Here is a 22,962-nt window from a genome sequence, read left to right on the forward strand (position 1 = left end):
ACAAGGTTACCATCAACCCCAATGTGCCTAGCGCCCCCTTTTGTAAGTACGTAAAAAGGAAAAAGGCAAACATCAGAGTCAGCCAGAGCCCTTCCCTCCGCCGAGACTTTTAACCCTGTAATAATGTACAGAGATGTTGTTAGTGTCCGAAGACTCCATGTGGCTGTGCAATTTCTGTACATTTGCAATTAGAACCATTAAAGATTTATTTAGCTATTTTTAAAAAATTTAAAAAAAAAGAAATGCAGGAAAACACAAGTAAACAAGTAGTAGAAGCCCTTAGAGAGGAAACACAAAAAAGATTTACAGGAAAACACAACCAAACAGGTGAAGGAATTAAAAATGGAAATAGAAACAATAAAGAAAGCACAAAGGGAGACAACCCTGGATATAGAAAACCTAAGGAAGAGACAAGGAGCCAAAGACACAAGCATCACCAACAGAATACAAGAGATAGAAGAGAGAATCTCAGGGGCAGAAGATACCGTAGAAAACATGGACACAATTGTCAAAGATAATGTAAAATGCAAAAAGCTCCTAGACCAAAAGATACAAGAAGCCTAGAGAACTCCAAATAGATTGGACCAGAAGAGAAATTCCTCCTGTCACATAATAGTTAAAACACCAAATGCACAAAATAGAGAAAGAATATTAAAAGCAGTAAAGGAAAAAGGTCAACTGATCTATAAAGACAGACTTATAAGAATTACACCAGACTTCTCACCAGAGACAGTGAAAACCAGAAGATCCAGGACAGATATCGTACAGACCCTAAGAGAACACAAATGCCAGCCCAAGTTAGTGTATCCAGCAAAACTTTCAATTAACATAGATGGAGAAACCAAGATATTCCATGACTAATCCAAGTTGACACAATATCTTTCTACAAACCCAGCCCTACCAAAGACAATAGATGGAAAGCTCCAACACAAGGAGAGAAAATACATGATACAGAAAGAAAGAATACAATTTCCTTACAATGAAACCAAAAGAGAGACAAACAAATATAATTCCAACTCTAATAACAAAAATAACAGGAAGTGACAATCACTATTCCTTAATATCTCTCAACATCAATGGACTCAATTCCCAATAAAAAGCCACAGACTAACAGACTGGATATGTAAAGAGGACCCAGCATTTTGATGCATTCAGGAAATACAACTCAGAGACAAAGACAGACACTACCTCAGAGTAAGTGGCTGGAAAACAAATTTCCAATCAAATGGCCCGAAGAAACAAGCTGGAGTTGCCATTCTAATAACAAATAAAATTGACTTTAAACCAAAAGTCATTAAAAAAGATAAGGAAGGACACTTCATATTCATCAAAGGAAAAATCTACCAAGATGAACTCTCAATCCTAAATATCTATGCTCCAAATGCAAGGGCACCTACATTCATAAAAGAAACCTTACTAAAGCTCAAAGCATGCATTGCACCTCACATGATAATAGTAGGAGATTTCAACACCCCATTCTCATCAATGGACAGATCATGGAAACAGAAATTAAACAGAGACATAGAGAAACTAACAGAAGTTGTGAACCAAATGGATTTAACAGATATTTATAGAACATTCCATCCTAAATCAAAAGGATTTACCTTCTTCTCAGCACCTCATGGAACCTTCTCCAAAATTGACCATATAATCGGTGACAAAACAGGCCTCAGCAGATACAGGAAGATAGAAATAATCCCATGCATCCTATCAGATAACCACGCACTAAGACTGGTCTTCAATAACAACAGTAATAATGACAGAAAGCCCACATGTACATGGAAGTTGAACAATGCTCTACTCAATCCCAACTTGGTCAAAGAAGAAATAAAGAAAGAAATTAAAGACTTCTTAGAATTTAATGAAAATGAACATACAACACTCCCAAACTTATGGAACACAATGAGAGCAGTACTAAGGGGAAAACTCATAGCTCTGAGTGCCTGCAAAAAGAAACAGGAGAGAACATATATCAGCAGCTTGACAGCACACCTAAAAGCTCTAAGAACAAAAAGAAATAAATAAACCCAAGAAGAGTGGAAGGCAGGAAATAATAAAACTCAGAGCTGAAACCAACCAAGTAGAAACGAAATGGACTATACAAAGAATCAACAAAACCAGGAGCTGGTTCTTTGAAAAGTTCAACAAGATAGATGAACTCTTAGCCAGACTAACCAGAGGTCACAGAAAGTGTATCCAAATTAACAAAATCAGAAATGAAAAGGGAGACATAACAACAGCATCTGAAGAAATTTAAAAAAAATCATCAGAACTTACTACAAAAGCCTATATTTAATAAAACTGGAAAATCTGGAGAAAATGGACAATTTTCTAGACAGATACCAGGTACCAAAGTTAAATCAGGAACAAATAAACAATCTAAGCAACCCCATAACTCCTAAAGAAATAGAAGCAGTTATTAAAAGTCTCACAACCAAAATGAGCCCAAGACCAGATGGGTTCAGTGCAGAATTCTATCAGACCTCCATAGAAGACCTCATACCAATCCTGTCCAAACTATTCCACAAAACAGAAACAGTTGGAGCACTAACAAACTCCTTCTAGAAGCCACAATTACTCTTATACATAAACCACACAAAGACCCAACAAAGAAAGAGAACCTCAGAAAGGGAACCAATTTCCCTTATGAATATTGACACAAAAATACTCAATAAAATTCTTGCAAACTGAATCCAAGAACACATCAAAACAATCATCCATCATGATCACTCAGGCTTCATTCGAGCAATGCAGGGATGGTTTAATACATGAATATCCATCAATGTAATCCACTATATAAGCAAACTCAAAGATAAGAACCACATGGTCATTTCATTAAATGCTGAGAAAGCATTTGACAAAATTCAACACCCCTTCATGATAAAAGTCCTGGAAAGATCAGGAATTCAAGGCCCATATCTAAACACATTAAAAGCCATATATAGCAAACCAGTAGCTAACATCAAACTAAATGTAGAGAAACTTGAAGCAATCCCACTAAAATCAGGAACTAGACAAGGCTGCCCACTCTCTCCCTACTTATTCAATATAGTACTTGAAGTCCTAGCCAGAGCAATCAGAAAGCAAAAGGAGGTTAAAGGGACACAAATTGAAAGGGAAGAAATCAAAATATCACTATTTGCAGTTGATATGATGGTGTACTTAAGTGATCCCAAAAGTTCCACCAGAGAACTACTTAACCTGATAAACAACTTCAGAAAAATGTCGGGCTATAAAATTAACTCAAACAGATCAGTAGCCTTCCTCTACTTAAAGGGTAAACAGGCTGAGAAAGAAATTAGGGAAATGACACCCTTCACAATAGTCACAAATAATATAAAATATCTTGGTGTGACTTTAACCATGCAAGTGAAAGATCTGTAAGACAAGAACTTCAAGTCTCTGAAGAAAGAAATTGAGGAAGATCTCAGAAGATGGAAAGATCTCCCATGCTCATGGATTGGCAGGATTAATATAATAAAGATGGCCATTTTGCCAAAAGCAATCTACAGATTCAATGCAATCTCCATCAAAATTCCCACTCAATTCTTTATAGAGATAGAAAGAGCAATTTGCAAATCCATTTGGAATAACAAAAAACCCAGGATAGGGAAAACTATACTCAACAATAAAAGAACTTCTGGGGGAATCACCATCCCTGACTTCAAGCAGTATTACAGAGCAATAGTCTGAAAAATTGTAAGGTATTGGTACAGAGACAGGCAGATAGAACCGTGGAACAGAATTGAAGACCCAGAAATGAACCCACACACCTATGGTCACTTGATCTTTGATAAAGGAGCTAAAACCATCCAATGGAAGAAAGATAGCATTTTCAACAAATGGTGCTGGTTCAACTGGAGGTGAGCATGTAGAAGAACGCAAATCGATCCATTCTTATCACCCTGTACAAAGCTTAATTCTAAGTGGATCAAGGACCTCCACATAAAACTAGATACACTCAAACTAGCAGAAGAAAAACTTGGAAAGAGTCTCGAATACATGGGCACTGGGGAAATTTTCCTGAATAAAACATCAATGGCTTATGCTCTAAGATCAAGAATTGACAAATGAGACCTCATAAAACTGCAAAGCTTTTGTAAGGCAAAAGATACTGTCATTAGGACAAAACAGCAACCAACAGATTGGGAAAAGGTCTTTACCAATCTTACATCTGATAGAGGGCTAATATCCAAAATATACAAAGAACTGAAAAAGTTAGACTCCAGAGAGCCAAATAACCCTATTAAAAATGGGGTACAGAGCTAAACAAAACATTCCCAGCTGAGGATTACCAAAAGGCTAAAAAGCACCTAAAGAAATGTTAAACATCTTTAGTCATAAGGGAAATGCAAATCAAAACAACCCTGAGATTCCACCTCACACCAGTCAGAAATAGCTAAGATCAAAAACTCAGGTGACAATCGATGCTGGTGAGGATGTGAGGAAAGAGGAACACTCCTCCATTGTTGGTGGGATTGCAGACTGGTACAACCATTCTGGAAATCAGTCTGGAGGTTCCTCAGAAAATTGGACATTCTACTACCTGAGGACCCAGCTATACCTCTCCTGGGCACATACCCAAAAGATGCTCCAACATACAACAAAGACACGTGCTCCACTTTGTTCATAACAACCTTATTTATAATAGCCAGAAGCTGAAAAGAACCCAGATGCCCTTCAACTGAGGAATGGATTTAAAAAATGTGGTACATCTACACAATGGAATACTACTCAGCTATCAAAAACAATGACTTTATGAAATTCATAGGCAAATGGATGGAACTAGAAAATACCATCCTGAGTGAGGTAACTCAATCACAGAAAAACACACTTGGTATGCACTCACTGATAAGTGGATATTAGCCAAAAAGCTCGAATTACCCAATATGCAATCCACAGACTACAGGAAGCTCAAGAAGAAGGATGACCAAAATGCAGATGCTCCCCCTCCTTCATAAAAGGGGAAAAATATCCATAGGAGGGGAAATGGAAGCAAAGTTTAGAGTAGAAACTCAAGAAACGACCATTCAGAGCCTGCTCCACATGTGGCCCATATATATACAGCCACCAAAACTAGACAAGATTGATGAAGCTAAAATATGCATGCTGAAAGGGACCGGATATAGATCTCTCCTGTGAGACCCATCCAGAGCATGTCTAATACAGAGGTCAATGCTAGCAGCAAACCACTGAACTGAGAACAGAACCCCCTTTGGGGGAATTAGAGGATGTATTGAAAGAGTTGAAGGAGCTTGCAACACCATAAAATAACAATGCCAACCAACCAGAGCTCCCAGGGACTAAACCACTACCGAAAAAGACTATACATGGACTGACCCAGGGCTTCAACTGCCTATGTAGCAGGGAATACCCTTCTTGGGGCACCAGTGGAAGGGGACGCCCTTGGTCCTGCCAAAGTTGGACCCTCAGTGCAAGGGAATATGGGGGGGCAATAAGAGGGATGTTTGCGGGGAATACCCATACAGGAGAAGGGGAGGGGAGGGGATGGGGGTTTATGGACAGGAAACCGGGAAGGGGCATAACATTTGAAATGTAAGTAAAGAAGTATATCTAATAAAAATTTTAAAAATTGTTAAATACACACACACACAAAGCTAATTGCTTTTGTAGTTATAACTCTGTAATGCACCTTTTGTTCTTTGGTGGTAGATAAGTTCATAAAATATTTTTGATAGTGAATGTACAAAATCTAATGTGAAGACCCACAGCTGAATGGTATAGGAGCTCACTGAGGAGTGTGATCTGAATGGTGTAGGAGCTCACTGCATTGTATAGTCTTTGGAGATGGTTAATTTGGGAGTTTGGCTGTTTTGCAACATTTTAAATAATAAAGTGTAAAATAAACACACACATTACATGAAGTTACGGCACACTGAGGAATAATGTCTGTCATAAGATCCATAGATTTGGTTCTGGGCATGGGAAATCTTCTCTCCAGAGAGTTTTCGATCAGAGGAATGCGAGAGATAGTTGAGGCAATATCAGCTATTGCCACTGTTCTTTGTTGCTTCCCGCAGCCTGAACGCATTGCTGAAGACACCATCTACTTTGGACACAGGACTTGGAGGAATTGAGCCAGAGCTGGCCTGCAGGGCTCATCTCTAAGGTCTAGCTTTCATAGTATTGGAAGGTCCTATGCAAGCCGCCAAGGGAGAAAAGCAATGAACAGTGCTACTGAGCTGAGATGCCTGTGAACGACAACAATGACAGCAGCCATGGCAAGACATTCCCAATGCTGTGATAGTGACACTCTTACCTGGGGGGTAGTCACAAATTATGCCCACTCAGTCAGAGAGAATTCACACCTGGTCCTGGAAACCCAGCCAACTACCGTGCCTGGAGAGGTCACAGGTCCTGGAGGAGAATGGCTGTCTCTTCTTTCCTAAACCAATATGCATTCTAATTGACTTCTAAACTAGCGGTTCTCAACCGTGGATTGAAAACATTAGAAAACACATTTCTGATGGTCTTTGGAACCCCAAACTACAAATTTCTTTTTGTTGCTGCTACATATCTGTAATTTTGTTTGTAATGGTCAGTTCCTAAGACCATTGGAAACATATGTTTTCTGACAGTCACTAGCCACAGGCCAAGACCTGAGAAGTGTGGCTCTCAGCTCTCACTAGCCCTCCTTTTGAAACAAAAGGGGACTGTCCCAGAGATCCACAACCTGTCTGCAGAGAATGAGTGACTGCAGCCTTCTCCACTGCAGCTGATCCATTTACAGTACAGACTACACCTAAGACCCAGGGAAAATCACAGAAGATGGCCGTAACAGTCGGAGGACAGGTAATGTCTGCTGTGAAAGTTTCTAGACACGACAAGGAAACTGACCTTTGAAATCTCAACAATAAGGCCTAAATAAGAGCTGCATGAGGATGAGCCCAGTGGCCTGTGAGTGTGGCCCAGGAAAATGATGAGACCCTATCAGCTGATGCAGCTCTACAGGGAATTAGTGGCTGCTGAGAGGGGGACTTGGTTTTCTTCAGGGAAAAAAAATCTCCCTAACAGGTTATTCAATCCCAAATGGTCAGCCCTAAGTACATGTACATATAAACTACACAAAATAGGCTTAGCAGGAGAGAGAGAGAGAGAGAGAGAGAGAGAGAGAGAGAGAGAGAGAGAGAGAGAGAGAATAATAATAAAAGGAGGTGATAAATTGGGAGCAAGTGTTGGGGGAGGGGATCTAGAATGTTGGGGAGGAGGAGGGGGAATAGTGGAAAATGATGTAACTATATCACTCATTAAAAGGTAAAAATTTTCAGGGACTGGAGAGATGGTTCAGTGGTTAAGAGCACTGACTGCTCTTCCAGAGGTCTTGAGTTCAATTCCCACCAACCACATAGTGGCTCACAACCATCTGTAATGGGATCTGATGCCCTCTTCTGGTGTGTCTGATGACAGCAACAGTATATATATATGTATATATATATACATATATATATATACATACAAATATATAGCATAATATATAATTATAACATAATAACTATATTATAATTATAATAATAATATAAATTTTTTTAAAAGTTAACATTTTTCTTCCATAATTTTATCCTTTGGTAATACCTCCCTTATTATCCTCTTACCCTCATGCCAAACTCCTTCATAACAAATCCCCTTTACTTTCATATCTTCATTCATTCATTCATTCATTCATTCATTGTTCCTTTTTGTAGCCCACTTGACTTTCTTGGGTTGTTTTCCTGGGCATGGGTTGGGGGTTATTTACTTGAGCAAGTGTAACTTACCAGTGTTTACACCATCAGTGAGTATGACTGTTTCTTCCCCCTGCAACCATTAGTACCTAATGCTCCTTAGTGGAATGTGGTTCCCCCACAAAATTTTGTTTTTTAGAACAGTTTAGATTCAGGCATAGAAAGCAGCCTGTATCACCTGGGCTTTCACAAACCTCCCCCATGATGAGCATTCACCAACATAGTCCATGAGTGACTGCTTTTCTCTCTCTCTCTCTCTCTCTCTCTCTCTCTCTCTCACACACACACACACACACACACACACACACACACACACACACACACACACACGTGGTTGCTGGCATGGGGAAAGAAGTCGTTCACAGAACCTGCTTGCCCTTTGGTTTTTATAACCCTGTTATCTGTGAGCTCTTTGAAACGCTCTTCTAAGCCAAGTACAGCAATGTTTTCCTTCATAACAAAGAGAAGGATGGAATCTGTTTTATCAGCACACTGGCGTTGTGTGTCCCTAGACTTTTTACAGACAAAACTGTAACAAATCAAAGTGTGTGTGTGTGTGTGTGTGTGTGTGTGTGTGTGTGTGTGTGTGTGTGTGTGTGTTTAGAAAGAGATCATGGGGTAACCTCAGACACTCGACTGATGTCTAAAGAGCAAAGGTGTCATTTTATTAGATTTTCATATGACAGTTTCCTTACCCCCTCCCATCAGTGAGGTGAGGCAATTTCTCTAAAGTCTCCTGATAGGAAGATAAAACCCTCAAATGTTTAAAAAACACCACCCTCCAAACCACTGGCAGAAAATTGTGGTCCTTCCTTTGCAATGGTCTTGGAAGTCTGTGGCAGGTATGGTAATGAAACACGAGTAGAGCTAAAAGGTAGCATACAAGGTAGAGACAGAAGTTTCGTTTGTTTGTTTTCCCTGTCTTTGTGAGGCTCTGGGGCTGTGCTGCAGAGGCTGGGGTCTGACCCATCACACAGGCTTGTAGGTCCCATTGTAGCTGAAAGGGGGAGACACCAAGCAGCGCCTGTCCTCAGGGATCCAGCGCTGGACATGGTTGAGGCCCTTGTCCTGGGGCCACACTATCACAGTGTCTCTAGATGCCAGGGATGGGTCCTCTGGGAAGAAGTTGAAGGGCCGGAGCAAGAAGCCCACAGAGTTTCCAGGTGTGGCTGTGTTGGGGACATCTTCTGAGTGAGGGATGTGCAGGAAGCCCACTGTCACCCAGGCCACCAAATCCTATGGGCGAGACAAAGGCATTAGTGGGTAGGACAGTGCTGGGTATCAGCCATCCAAGGCCACTTTGACTTGGCTTTAAAGATGTGTCTACAAACTTTCAGAGATGCTCTCAGTCCCATTGGAGAGATGGGCAGCTCGATCATGACCCTGAACTTAACATACACTAGAAAAACCATAATTCTAGGACCACAAGGCCTGAGGTGGGGAGGCGGGAGGGTGGGATGAACAGTACCTCATCTTCAATGTTCTCGTTGTTCCGAAGGAACTCCTCAAAGACCACGGGGGGATCCCAGGGGTCATTCTGGTTGTAGAGGCTGCTGCTGTAGCGCTCAGATTCCCGATACTTTGTTACAGCCAAAGGATACCTGCAGATAAGAGAAGTCACCCTGGACACTGGGGCTGCCTTAGGGTCCCCTTCCAGGGAGCACGTTTGGGACTAAAGATAGGGAAGTTGTTGCTTCCACAGATGATGATCATCTCCTGGGAGTCTTCAAGAATGTCCATCAGCACTCAAGGGCCAGGAGCTCTGTGGGTACCACCCCTTGCTCCCCAAGTGCAGAAGAGCACACATCCACAAGCACACACAAGCTCAGAGCCCAGAGGGAAAAAGCACACAGCACCCAGGCAACACAATCACTGAAGGGAGTCCCTCCAAGGGTCTCCTTACCTGGCCCAAGTGACAGCCCGCTCCTCCTGCCAGCCTGGTGGCAGCACCTGCTCAGCCATAGAATGGATCTGCAGGCGGTAGCTGCGCCTGTGACCCCAGCAGTTCTTTTGGGGGCTGCTAAAGAGCAGGTACTTGGGCAGAGTCTGTCCGAAGCGGAATGCAGCCTGGTGCTCCTGGGAGTACTGGGTCTGCTCAAGTGTGGGCTGGACCAGGGAGTGACTCGGGCTCCAGGGATTGGTGATGTTTTCCAGCTTCATCTTCAGTGTCTGGAAGCTGTTCTTGGTGCCTGGGGTGGGGGTGGGGCACCAGAGGAAACAGAGGATGAGGTTCAAATATGGGAAGAGAAACTTTGCTGTTCGTCGGATGTCTATCCCAGACCACGGCCAGCAGTAAAGAAGGTGCACTGTTGAGAGCAGGCACTGACTGGGTGATGGGACAGCATGGTGATGGCAGTCGCAAAGGAAAAGAAACCAGGGGCGGTAGAGGCCAGTTCTCAGGTTAGCCAAGGCATGTAGTACATGGAGAGCTGTGCTCTGAAACATTTTCTGTGGTCTGAACCATGGCACAGGGGCACAGTTTGTGCAGCCCCAAGGACTGTCAGTATAATATGGGCCTGAAGTCAAGTGAGTCCCAATGGGAGGAAGCCATTTATCTGGTCTCGGTGGCATTGCTCTGCTATCAAATCTAACACCAGGCATCACATCCCTGATGCCATTCTGTGCTGACTTCATTAATCCATGAAAGACACCGAGTGACCTCAGAAGGCACTCAGCTCCGTTTCAAAGTAGGAGGTTTCAGAATCTGTTACCTACCTGGACACTTACCCCTTCCTCACCCCACATAGACCAACCTACTGAGCCCAAGGCATGCACTTCCCGCATACAGGGTAACCCTAGGATACTTTTCCTGCCTCAGGGACACATGCTGCCTCATATTGTTAGGAAGCAGACAGAAAGAACACCGATGGGACTCAGATGGTCTCAGCCCATCCCCTGTGGAGTGAGAATGAGAAGCAGCCGGCTGCCGGAGAGAGAGTCTGGTAGTGAGTCATACCTGCCACGTCCATGTCAACACGGTAGTGCACCAGGTGGGTGTGGATGTTACCAAGCAGGTGGGTTTGTAAGCGAGTGCCATGGCGCAGTCCCTCAGGAGTGTAGAAGGTCGCATGGACATAGCCAGTGGCGTGCATCTTGGCCTCCATCACCCCATTAGAGTAGAAGATGAAATCCCAGATGTAATCATAATTATAGACAGTTGATGTCGTCCGTAGCACCAGCACATATCCCTTCAAACCCGCATAGAAGTTGAAGCCACCTTTAAAGTTTGAGTTAAAGTGGCGCCTCAGGGGCACCCCTGTGGGCATCTCAAAGAGGCACAGAGCATGTGGATAACGGACAGGGCCATCGCTGTCGTAATAGTGGAAGGCATCCAGGAAAGTAGCAGTCTCTGGACAGTCAATGCCAGGGGCCAACTCGTGAGTGACACTGCCCAGGCCCCAGCCAACATCAATGTACTTAGTCTGCATACCTGCAGGTGTGTGTCCTCCATATAGTGCCACAGCCTCCTGCACACTGACCTCGTAGGCAACACGCTCACCTCCAAAGAGCACATTGAAGATCTGAAGCCCAGAAGAGGATCTTAGCCGATAAGAGAAGCTCCAATCTCCATAGAGCACAGTGTTGCCCTCTAGTTTATATCGGGGGCCGCTGGGCTGGACAACGTGGGGGCCAGCAACATTGACTGGTGTATGGAATTCCCCCCGGGGCTTGTAGGAAGAAAAGAGTGGGGGCTTCTCTGTGCCATTGGGCAGTGGGTCCTCGAGGACCACCGTGTCCACTTCTCCAACTGCGTATTTCCGAGCCAGTTCCTCTGGGCTGTTGTAGAACTTGCCGTTATACCAGAGCTGCTCCACTCTCCAGTCCTGGACATCTGTGCTCCCATGATCCAATAGGATCTCCAGCCCTGTAGGATGCAGGAAGTAGCCTTCCACATCGCGCTGCACAATAAACCAGCTTCTACGCTGACCAGACGCCACACCACGTGGAGCCACGTCGGTAAAAGTCAAGCATCGGTCGTCACAGCCTAGGAATGAGAAGCCAGTGGTGTCAAGGAAAAACTGGTGCAGAGGCATGGTGGCTCTCTTCAGCATGTGGTAGAGGAGGTCGTACTCTGCTGTGGAGATGGGCCTGGATGACCAGGACAGATGGTGCCCTGGCCTGGGGGATAGTGCTCGAATATAGTAAGGCCGTGGCAGGGGCCCCACAGCAAACTCAGTGATATTGGGGTAGTCCTGGGCACCGAAGAAGATGACAGCCCTAGCTTCCCGGTTAGGACCTTTTCTTCCTTCATCCAGAAATTTCAACACATGCTTCTTCTTGGGCAGTAGCATCTCAATGAGAAACACAGAGTTTTTGGCCAAAGTCGGTTCCTTGGATGGCTGCAGCCCCAGCTCCTCCCTGTTCATCAGGAAGCTGTGAACAGCCTTTATCTCCTGGGGGCTCAGGTCCGCAAATACCCTCGCTTTGTCATAAGGAGTCCTCACAGCAGATGCTGTGTCTACCGTCTGTAGAACCAATATGACAGCTGCCCAGCCGAAGGCCAGACACATTTGTGCAAGCCTCATAGCTCTGAAACACAGCAGAGGGGAGGAGAGGACTTGAGCATAACCCTCAACTTACTGAGCGCCTCACAGAAACTTGTCCCTCAGCCCTAATACGCTCTTTCCACCAGCTTTCAAACAGAAGGCGGCGGAGATGAGATCTTTGGGTCCTCCTCACTCAAAGTTCCTAGTGCTGTCTGGTCCTCTGCCATGCATCCACTGGCTTCTCTTCTCTTCTGTTTACCTTTTATACTCCTACTGACTTTCTTGTCTGAACACATACCCATATGTGGGTCTTCCTAGCAGTTTATTTCAAAAGAGGAACATTTTCCTCAGCCCTGGATATGAGTCATAGCAGCCCAAGAACTGAAACTCAAGTGCTGTATCCTGGTGGAAGAGAGGTTATACTCATTGCAAAAGAACCACCTTTCAGGAAGTTGTTTGTATGTATGTTTATCTGTGTAAGAGTGTGTGTGTATGTGCGTGTGCCTTGTATTCTTTCATGTGTAGGGGAGAAGTCAAATTCCAGTGCTTTTCTCCTCACTCCTCATTCTTTTTGCTTCTTGTAAGGCAAATTCTCTGAGCTTTACCTGAAAATCACTGATTTGACTAGGTTTGCCATCTAGCAAGCTCCACGGTTTTCCTGTCTCTGCCTCCAGGACAGTGTGATCACAAGCGTGGCTGCTGATGTTTCATGTGGGTTGTGGGATTAAACTCAGATTCTTGCACTTGCTGAGCAAGTTCTATCATCCACGTTATCTCTCCAACAATAAAGGACCCTTTCGGGGCCACTATTTAAGACTTAGTGTAGGTGTTTAAAGTGCAGGCGCTTGGGTTTCTCTTGGGTTCGAATCCTGGTAAATGGCGTCATAAGGACAACGTGTATGATCTTGGCCATATTGCTTAAATTCCCCTAGGTCTAAACTGTGAGATGGAAATGACAACAGCATCACGCTCCACTCTAAGCTTTTCCCAGAAAGTGAATCAGATATTAAGTAAAAAATCTGGAACAAATCTGCCTTTCTGGGAACACCTGAGGTGTTAGCAAATCTTTTCCTTTGAACTAAGCCCTTAATGATGCAGTCTGGACCACAGCACACTGGGATGGTAGACACTGAAGAGCTTGTGGGGGACACAGGCACAACCCTGCCCACTTTCTCTAGCCTCTCACTGTAGTATGTGTATAGTGGTTCCTTAACCATCGAAGGCTATAAGAAGCTCCCCAGTTAGGCATCCCGGGCAGCAAGTCAGAAATAAGCTGTTCTTTCCTCTGTGGTGAGGACATAGTCAAGCTCTTTACCCCCTAACCTTGTCTCCAAGTCACCAGGAAAATATTTGTGTATGCATGCAGGGCAGGGGCTCTTGGAGTCTAGGAGTCTTAAGTGTCTATCTCTCTGCATTCCCTTGTACCCAGAGGTGAAGCTGTCAGGCCCTGTTATGTGCAAAGTTCCCAAAGCCACACGTTGGCTTCTGTCATTGTTGTGAGCTCTGATTTCCCAAGATTCTAACCTGACCTGTGGGAAAGCCCCTTGCAGTGGTATTTCTCAACAGAGGAACTGCTTTATGTCTTCCAGTGACACCAGGAGGTTCAGGCAGGGCTTGGAGTCTTACTCAGACATTCCACTGGCCCTCTAACTGGACTCAGTCCTAGAATTCCATTTTGACAGTGTTTTTCATTTTGTAGCTACCTTGACCAAGTATAGAACACTGCCCCACATGCCCTGTCCCCTGCCCCTTCCCCCAGCCTCCTCTGCTATCAGCACCCACCAGAGTGTCCCATGTGTGACAACTGAGCCTCAGGGACACCCCATTAACACCCAGAGCAGATGGTGCCTCCAGGGGAACCTGATGTGTAATGACAGGCACCTGCCACCATGATGTTACTGAACATGAATACTCTGTTGTCCTTACCACCAAATCCTCCAAGCTCTCCATATTCCTCCCCCTCCCTCTACCAACCATGGATCTTTTACCAGCTTTCCGGAAGGTGGGTCTGGAATCTTAATGTAAGGATTGTGTGTTCCTGGTGTTTTCATGCCCTCTATGCCCGGCTTCCCTCTTTACAACCTCTTATCACCAAATGTGTTTTTGCTTTAGCCAGTAGGAAGGCAATGCCGCAGATATTTAGAGTCCTCTCTTCTGAAGTCGCATGCACAGTGTGAAGCAGGGGCCTCCAGCAGAGCCATAGAGGCAAGGGAGAACTTGGCAGCCATTGACCCTTCCAACTTCAGATGGGAGGAGGGCCAGCCACCTTTTTACAGGGCCCTCTTTTCTCACCCGGAGTTGCCTTTGATGGCCTTCTGCAGCCCATTCTGGGCTCTTGAACTTCCTGGGTCTCCTCCCTCTCTGTCGTCCTGTCCCCAACTCCTCACACTGTGCCTTGTTACCTTGCTCTTGCCCCTTTCTGACCTGTTTGGTGTTCCGTCAGAACCCACCTGTGTGCTCTGCTCCGTGGCTCCCTGGCTTCCAGACTTTGTTCCTGGCCACTGACCCCAGAAGTCTTCTTGAAGGTATTGGACCCCGCCCCACAGGGAGGGTCAACCCAGCTGGGGACCTATAGCCCATGGGGTTCCTCCCTGGAAAGGTGCTAGGTGCTTCTGGCTGAAGTACAAGTGTCCTTGGACTATTTCCCTGTAATTTCCCCTTTAACAGGTGGCTACCTTTCGCAAGAACAGTCTGTGGCTTTCTCTGTTCCACACTGTGTAAACATCATAATTTGTTAATATAGTGTCATGCTCAGATATTTAGAGTGAAAGCTAAGAAGACATTTACTAGCCAGTGTTTTCACCTTTGTTATTTATTTATGGACACACAAACACACACACGTTTTAAATTAAAATAGAGTTACATCATTTGACTCTTCCCTTCACCCTTTGTTACCTTCCAGGTATCTTCCCTTCAACCCCTCTCATTTTCCCCAATCTCAAATTGATAGACTCTTTTTTTATTATGATTGTTACATAATGCATATGTATGTATATATTTATGCACAAACAACCAACCTGCTGAGTCCAATTTTATTATTTAAAAGTATACGGTTTCAGGGATAACCATTTTGTACTAGATGATGAATAAGGGAGGCCCCCTGGGGGAGGCTAATTCTCCCTCTCTCAGCAATTATTATAGTTATCTATAATAATCCTTTGTCTTAGGGTGGAATCCTGTGAAACTTTCCCTCTTCCACATAAGCATGTCTATTAGTATAACCATTGTTCTGGCCTTGTGTATGCAGCCATTTCTAGGAGAGATTGTTTTTCATCAGGCTTGTTGGTTTTCTGGCTCTAAGAATCTTTCTGCCCCCTCTTACGTGATGTTCCCCAAGCCACAGATGCAAGGCACAATCTATTGATCTCTGCATTGTGTCCAGTTGTAGCTTCCTATGATAGTTTCCATTTGCCATAAAGGGAGCTCTGGTCAGTTCTTAACAGGAAGCAGATGCTAATGAAGTGGGGGTGATAAGGAGAGTCACCCACAGCAAAAAAGAATTGGATGTGTCTGTAGAACTTGGAATCAAAGAGGGAGGTATTTGAAGAGAGAAACTGCCTAGTTGAGCCTAATGAAAAGAGATTTTTCCAGCACTCTGGGAACCTGACAGTGTTCAGAAAAGCTAGGCTGTGGCACACTCATGTTTATGTGGCTACTGTGGGCCTTGTCGCTCTTCTTCCCGGCGCTTCCCTTGCAAATCATTTCAGGATCTGTTGGCGACTAGATAAAGAAAGAAGAAAACACTCGGCCAATATAGGGACTTCGAGTAAGATAGCTGTAACTACCACAGCAGTGATGGCTACCGTGAAAAATGAAAGTTTCTGTCTTTAGAGTTAGGAATTCTCCTTTGTGAGATCAACTATAGAGAGCTAAGGAGAACTCCTTGATCAGAAGACGGTTCCAGGAACAACCCAATGGTAGAAAATCTAACCTCTCTTACTTGTATAAAGAAAAATAGTTGGTGGCAGGAGAAGATACTTGCGTAGGTTATAAGTGATGGGAGGAGTCGCATACAGTCATATACAGTCACATACAGTCAGATACCTCATACCAACATGAATTTGAAATGGATCAAAGACCTAAATATAATCAGAACCATAAAACTATTAGAACAAAGCACAGAGTAGATCTTAACACTTGGTTTGATATGGGAGCCTTAACAATGACCCCAAAGCTCCAAAATCTAGTGGACACAACGGATACGTAGGATGGCAGCAGCAATGGAAGAAGGATGGATAATTCTATTTGAAATGAGCAAATGGTGCTGGAGAGGGGCTTGAAGGTTAAGCTCTTCCCAAGTACCTGAGTTTGATTCCCAGCATCTATGCTATTCCAAGCTCCAGGCAATCAGAAACCTCTGGACTCTTCAGGTTTCTGCACTCATGTCAATCTACCCTCCCCTAACACACATGCACAGAATTAAAAACAAAAATGGATTTTCATTTAAAAGAGGCAAGTATTTGAGTGGATATTTGTCTATAGAAAACACCTTGTCCACTTTAGTGACCAGAGAAGTGCACATCAATGTAAGGACAGGTTCAAACCCCTCTCTGCTGCTTGGAAATAGTTTACTGCCATTAACTACTGTCTTCTGGCTGTGCTATAGAACACTGAATGTTATTCTGCTTACCCAACTGCATCTTTAAACACGCCAGTCTTCTCCTCTCTACATCCCACCCTTTCCTGGACTCTGTTCACCAATCATCTCCTCTCTAATAGTGTTAGAAAGACAGGGTCTCACTATGTAGCCCTGAACAGCTCTACAGGTCAGGGTGGCCTCACACTCACAGAGATCCGTCTACTTCTGCCTCCCGAGGGCTGGGATTTAAGACACGGCACATAACACCCAGCTCTAGTCTCTATTCTTACGATATCAATGAGCAACTTTTTGACTTCCACACATAAGTGAAAGCGCAGAGAATCTGTATTTCTGTGCTTGGCTCTTTTCACTGAACATAAGGCCTTTCAGTTCTAATGATGGAAATTTCTCAATACGAATACCAAATATCTGAGATGACAGCCATACCACCTTTACTGATCATTACATACTGCATGCATATTACAATAGATGTCACCTCTGTTTCATAATATTTACAATTACTGTGTGTCAAATCAGATAAAATATAGACAATAGCAATGAAATATGTAGAACTGAAAAATATGACTCATTAACAAGTGTTGGTAAGACAGAGAGAAATCTTAACCCTTATGTAGTTTCTGGTAGCATAAAATGGGGCAGTTACTTTGGAAAACATGTATAAACATAAATTTTCCATATGACCTAGAAATTACACTGCTAGATAAATACTCAAGACAAAAACATATATTGGCAAAAACTTGTGCATAAATGTTTACAACGGTATTAGCAGAAGAAACCTAGATGTTTAACAGCTGATACAGTTATTCATCCACAGAGAGGAATGAGGCCCTGTTATGTGCTACACTATCACTTGATATTACAACCACTGTGTTAAATGAAAGAAGCCATTTGAAGAAAGTCATAGATTAGATGGTTCTATTTATAGGAGGTGTCCAGAGAAGCCATCATCTCCAGAACGGACGTGATCTGGAGAGCAGATTAGAAGTGTGTTGGTTGATGAGGGCTTGAGATGGGGTATGAAGATATAACAAGCATGGTTATCCATTTTTGAGATTAGAACAATGTTCTAAAATTGCTGATGGTTGCAAGTGTCTGTCACATATCACAATCTGCTGGTGTGCATCCTTTAAAGGAGTGAATCATGTATATGATTGCTCCAATGAGCAGGCTTTTAAAACCATGAGTAAACTGATATCTAGAATACACAAGGGATGCTTGCAAATCAGTCAGAGATAGCAATCTCTATGGAGTCCTGGGTAAAGACTCTCAAAGGTCACTTAAAAGAGAGGAAACAGAAAGGGCTCAAGAGTAAATGTAGCCATTTGAAAAAAATCCAAAGCATTCAACAATGAGACCTAAGTAAATATCCAGTGATGGCAGAAATTGGATAGCTGGAGGATGCCAAGTGTTGCCATAGATGTGTAGGAGACAGGAACCTCAGGGACAACTTGTGGGAGAGTGGGCAGAGTTGGTACGGATGTTCTGGAGTGCAGTAAGCAGGGTATATAGACTGAGGTTACTGCATGCGTGTCCTGCAGATAAGCAATTCTGCTTCTTGGTGTATGTGGTAGAGGTCCTGGCAGGTTCAGAAGTGGGCATGGACCCCAGCTGCTGTAGAGATGGGGAACTGGAGTTTGTTGGGGCTCATCACAGGCACAGGAGTCTCCATGCAGTTGTGGACACAAAGTGTCCACTAGGAAACCCACAGGAGAGGAGCTTAGGATCTGAGAGGCAGCAGACTGAATGGCTGACCATGGCGCTGCCAGATTAACATGAAAATGATGCACACAAAGCCACTGGGCACATTTTAAAGAACCAAAACACATGTGGATCAATATTAAAATGTCTAGAGTTTAAACACACGCCACCTAAGTCTAGATTGGCCAACCAATGAGTTTATTGGGGTTAATCAAAGGAACATAAGTAACTCAAAGGCAACTCATGAAAGATACATCCTTGGCTCTCTGCCTGTCCATAAGAAGCTACACTGGAGGACCACCTTCCTCTCCAGCAGCTGCTTCCTGTTAATTAACCCTGGGGAGGGGTCTTATAACTTTCTGAACTTCCTGAGCCTTACAGGTTTTGTTAGCTTCCTAGGTTTTATGAGCTTCCCTCCTCCTTCCAGTAGGGAATGCTTCAATTAGGAGGAAATAACCATTCAACTCCCAACTCACGACCCCTTCCTCTAACTCCTCCATTCTTTCCACTCTTTCTTCTGATATGTCACCTGTGTCTTGGGGGTTGGGTGGGGTGGGGGTGTGATATAAAGTTCCGATTATTTCCTTCCATTTCTGGTTGAGCATTGGGCATTATAGCATGACGATAGCCATTTATTCTCAGCAGCTTGAGTGTTTATTAATATGTGCAGTAATCATCACCTATTGGGGGAACATCTTTTCTTGTAATGACCAAGGATGATAATCTTTGGGGGATAAATGCAAGTGCTTAGAAAGCAATCTGCCAGGTGCATCACATCTGTTTAATAAAGCTGTAGCAGAGGTCTCCCCACTGAGGCCTTTAACACCCCGAATTACAGATCTTTGTTCTGGAGTACAGTACCCAGTATGGTTACTTCCTGCATAGTGGGCCTTAAATCCAATAACCAAGCAGTTGTTTGTATCCACAATAGTTGCTCCACTACCACACCAGCAGAAATATATTGTTTTGAAAGTTGGTGTTACAGCATTCAGGGTCCATAGCTAAGCAACTGTTGCTAATAAATTTCTTCCCAGTAACAGTCCCTTCTGGGACTGTAGAACCAGCCATGGCAGGAGGAGCATACAGCTCAGGCCCAGTAGGTTTCTGCCCTATAGCAAAAGCATGTGGTGTCTTCAGCAATAGGGACTTAACTAGTTATGCAGTATAAACAGTAGTAGTGGCCATAGGCTGTGTGGTGTGGAGACCTCAGGAGTTTCTCTGGCCAGGATTCTTAGAGAGGTAGACTATCCTTGGTACTGTTATCTTTTTTCCTCCTCAGTCAGACAGGGATGATTTATTGAATGCATACTTCAATTCTAGTCAGACAAGGGACTTAGTTTGGAATTGGATCTGAAACTGTGACATCAAATAAATTTCTCTGTCAGCTCATAAAGGAAAAAACCCACAATGAGATCCTCCGCAGGTGCAGGAAGTGCAGCCCTGTGGTCAGCTCTGACTTAAGCCATTTTAGACTTAGCAGGTCACACTGACATTTAATTTGATGGGTCCTACGTGAAGCTTTGTGGAATTTTGTAAGATTAGCAAGCCTCAGAACATACAGAACACAACAGGGTATGTGATCAGCATGACCCTGCTCTGAGTCAAGTTAATTTTCTGTGTCAATGACTGGCAGGCATGTTACAGCAAAAATATAAAATGGCTGTCAGGCATGGAACAAAATGGCTACAGCTGGGCTGGAGGTGGGGTCAGACCTTAACAGTTACACCTCTACCATTCGCATTGTTCCAGCACTTTATACCACTCGGCATTGGCATCATTGGCAACCACTTCAGGAGTGTTGGGGAGCGTCCCTTCCCACTCATGTTTTTGCTCAGTGTTGCTAATTTTAATGTCTCTCCAGGTGCTTTTTCAACTCTCTATGACATTCAAATAAGTGGGGACTTTCTCAGAAGACCTTCACCAGCACAGAGAGGAGAGTCAGAGGGTCTTTGCTGACAGAGTGACCTGCAGAAGAGATGAGGAATGGGCTAGGGGAGGGAGGGAGCCAGGCACGATGGTCAGGGAATCTCTGAGCTGACTTGCTAGCTATCAATCAGGTCATTTCTGCTGCTCTGACTGACTAGGAACCAGGTGCTTCTTATAAAAGTTTCACAGAACAAAGTCTGACAAATGTCTATCGAAGTGGTATAGAATATGTGTTTGGCTTTTCATTACATGTCCAGGGTTAAGTTCAGTTACAATCAGAAAATGCAAATAGAACCAATTGTTCTTGCTATTATCAGCCCTAGAACTCCAATTTAAAGAACCTAAAGAATGTCCCCTCCAAAGCAAACACATTTACTATGCAGAAGCCTGATTTAAGTTGGGCGGTGTTTGCTTTTTTTTAAAGTGTCTGCACAGACAGAGAATATCTGAAGCAGTCTTTTTATGAACAATAAATACCAATCCTATCTTCTTTTATTATATGTTTCATCACCTATGAGATGAAGTAGAAAAAGTTTATTTTAGTCAACCTCTTATTTCCTGATTTTATTCCTTTAGAAGTGTATCCTGTATAACTCCCTACCTTTAAACTACATTTTCAGAGACCTCTAGGTCTATAATAAAAAGACCTTGGATCTGTAACCTATTCTCCTGGCCAGTCAGAGTTTGTTGTTTGTTTCTGTTTACCCTGCACCAATTATACCGTTTGAGTTTGCTCAGGGGCAGAGACCCAAGACAATTCCTGGAGTAATGGCCTCATCTAGCTACATGCTTATCTGTGCTTAACGATCTCCAGGGCAAAAGGAAGACTTCCAAAGAGTGGCCAGATAAAGTTACTTTTAGGATTTTCCTAAAAGAGATTGAGTCACAATTTTTCTCAGGAAAAGACATAAGTTGACTCGTAATGCAGAAAGTCCCCAAGAATGCAACACGCAGAGACCAAACCGAAGTGTTAGCAATGGAAGGACAGCGACTGCAGCACTCTGCTGAGCTTTGCGGGAACTGTGTCAAGCAGCTGTGCAGTTTCATGACTCTCACTCTTGCCACTGTATATGGCTGTGCCACGGGGGTTAGCATTATATAATGGACTCTCACAGTGAGTGGAAAGGATCTCTGAAGGACTGCTGTCCATTCCAAAAAGGAATGCCGCTGTTCCCAGATGGCTAAGAGGATACTAAAGCAGAAATCTTAGCAAGGTCCAACACAGCATAAAAGGATTCCATGGCCTCTGCCAGTCACTCCATGAGAAGAGCAGCAAAGGTATAGATGCAAGACTACCTGAGCCAGCCCTACACTCATTTCCCATGAGCCATCTGGCTGCCTCAGCTGGAGAGGATGAGGCTGTGGCTGCTTCCATGGCTGCTGCTGACACCGACTCTGATCCTGACAGACTTTGGACCAGGGCTGTGACCATCACTTCTCCACTGACTACACTTTACTGCTGGAAGTGCTTGAGGTGGAGGAAAACTGTCTGTCCTGAGAACACTTTCCTGAAGAGGGGAAAGGCACACAACACACTCTGGGGGCCACTGTGTAGCCCTAGGATACATTTAGTCTCCTTCGCCTTTGCCACTCTCATGGACTCCTTGCAATGGAAGTTTTCCACAAGCACAAGTTCTCACAAGCACTGAATTCCGCTTCTTGACAATATTTCCTCAAGGAATTCTGACTCCACACAAATGCCACTACCTTTGCCTGGGAGTTAGCCAGACAGGCCTCTTTGTCTACTTGCTCTCTGTCTCTCTGTTTCTCTCTCTCTCTCTCTCTCTCTCTCTCTCTCTCTCTCTCTCTCTCTCTCTCTCTCTCCCTCTCTCTCCCTTTTGATTGTTCCAGTATTTTATGAACCTGGTTTATGTTAGCATAAACCATTCAGATCTGCCAGAGCCTCTCCCACCTCATAAAGATCATGATCCACCCTGGGGTGATAAACGGTAACTCTAACACTCTAATAGTCCCTGCTTAACCAACTCCATTTCTTAGTTTTTCTGTGGACATGTTCCTACCTAGACCTACGAATGGGCCATCAGATACCGTGTCTTGCACAATCTCAGTAATGATTGTCTTCTCTCTCTTGCCTTCTAATCCCCAATTTTCACAAGGAGTTCTCCCAGTGCTAAAAGCATCCTTCCTCTCTCATGTGAGCCAGTCCTTCAGGACCAAGTTCTTTATATTGTTTCAGGGGATACAGCTTCTGACTCAAGGAGGGACGGGTCTCTAAACTACTGTCTCTGTGCTTCCACAGCACTCAGACAGACCCCATCTGCCCATAACATGGTCATAGAGGGTTCTTTAATTCCCCATTTATGGGGAGACACAGAGTGATACCTGCCTGTCATAGTTCCCAGGCTGGACCTTTATCTGCACCTCTATCTGCTGCACTATGGATCCCCCCCCCACTGCATCAATAGATGTGAAGGGCATTGTCTATCACTTTCCTCTCCTCTTTTGTCCTCTTAACTATCTGATTATTTCTGGAAATTCCAAGTTTCAT

At 43.9% G+C, this 22,962-nt stretch overlaps 1 protein-coding gene across 3 annotated transcripts; it reads right to left on the reverse strand.

The window, feature by feature from the left end:
* Window positions 1-8,379: 8,379 nt before the first annotated feature.
* LOC116903841 (amiloride-sensitive amine oxidase [copper-containing]) lies at window positions 8,380-14,788 on the reverse strand. 3 transcript variants are annotated; one of them, XM_032906559.1, is made up of 6 exons: window positions 14,680-14,786; window positions 13,759-13,891; window positions 10,699-12,272; window positions 9,646-9,931; window positions 9,211-9,343; window positions 8,380-8,978 (listed from the first exon to the last, which is right to left on the reverse strand). In XM_032906559.1, the coding sequence occupies exons 3-6, from the start codon at window positions 12,266-12,268 to the stop codon at window positions 8,712-8,714; spliced, it is 2,256 nt and encodes a 751-aa protein (XP_032762450.1). In that variant the 5' UTR covers window positions 12,269-12,272; window positions 13,759-13,891; window positions 14,680-14,786; the 3' UTR covers window positions 8,380-8,711. The 3 variants fall into 3 exon arrangements, with proteins under 3 accessions (XP_032762450.1, XP_032762448.1, XP_032762451.1); XM_032906557.1 differs by lacking the exon at window positions 13,759-13,891 and having other exon boundaries at window positions 14,680-14,788; XM_032906560.1 differs by lacking the exons at window positions 13,759-13,891; window positions 14,680-14,786 and adding an exon at window positions 14,654-14,676.
* Between the last annotated feature and the right edge of the window lie 8,174 nt (window positions 14,789-22,962).

The sequence above is a fragment of the Rattus rattus genome, chromosome 6 (genome assembly GCF_011064425.1).
Source record: "Rattus rattus isolate New Zealand chromosome 6, Rrattus_CSIRO_v1, whole genome shotgun sequence".
NCBI lineage: Eukaryota > Metazoa > Chordata > Mammalia > Rodentia > Muridae > Rattus > Rattus rattus.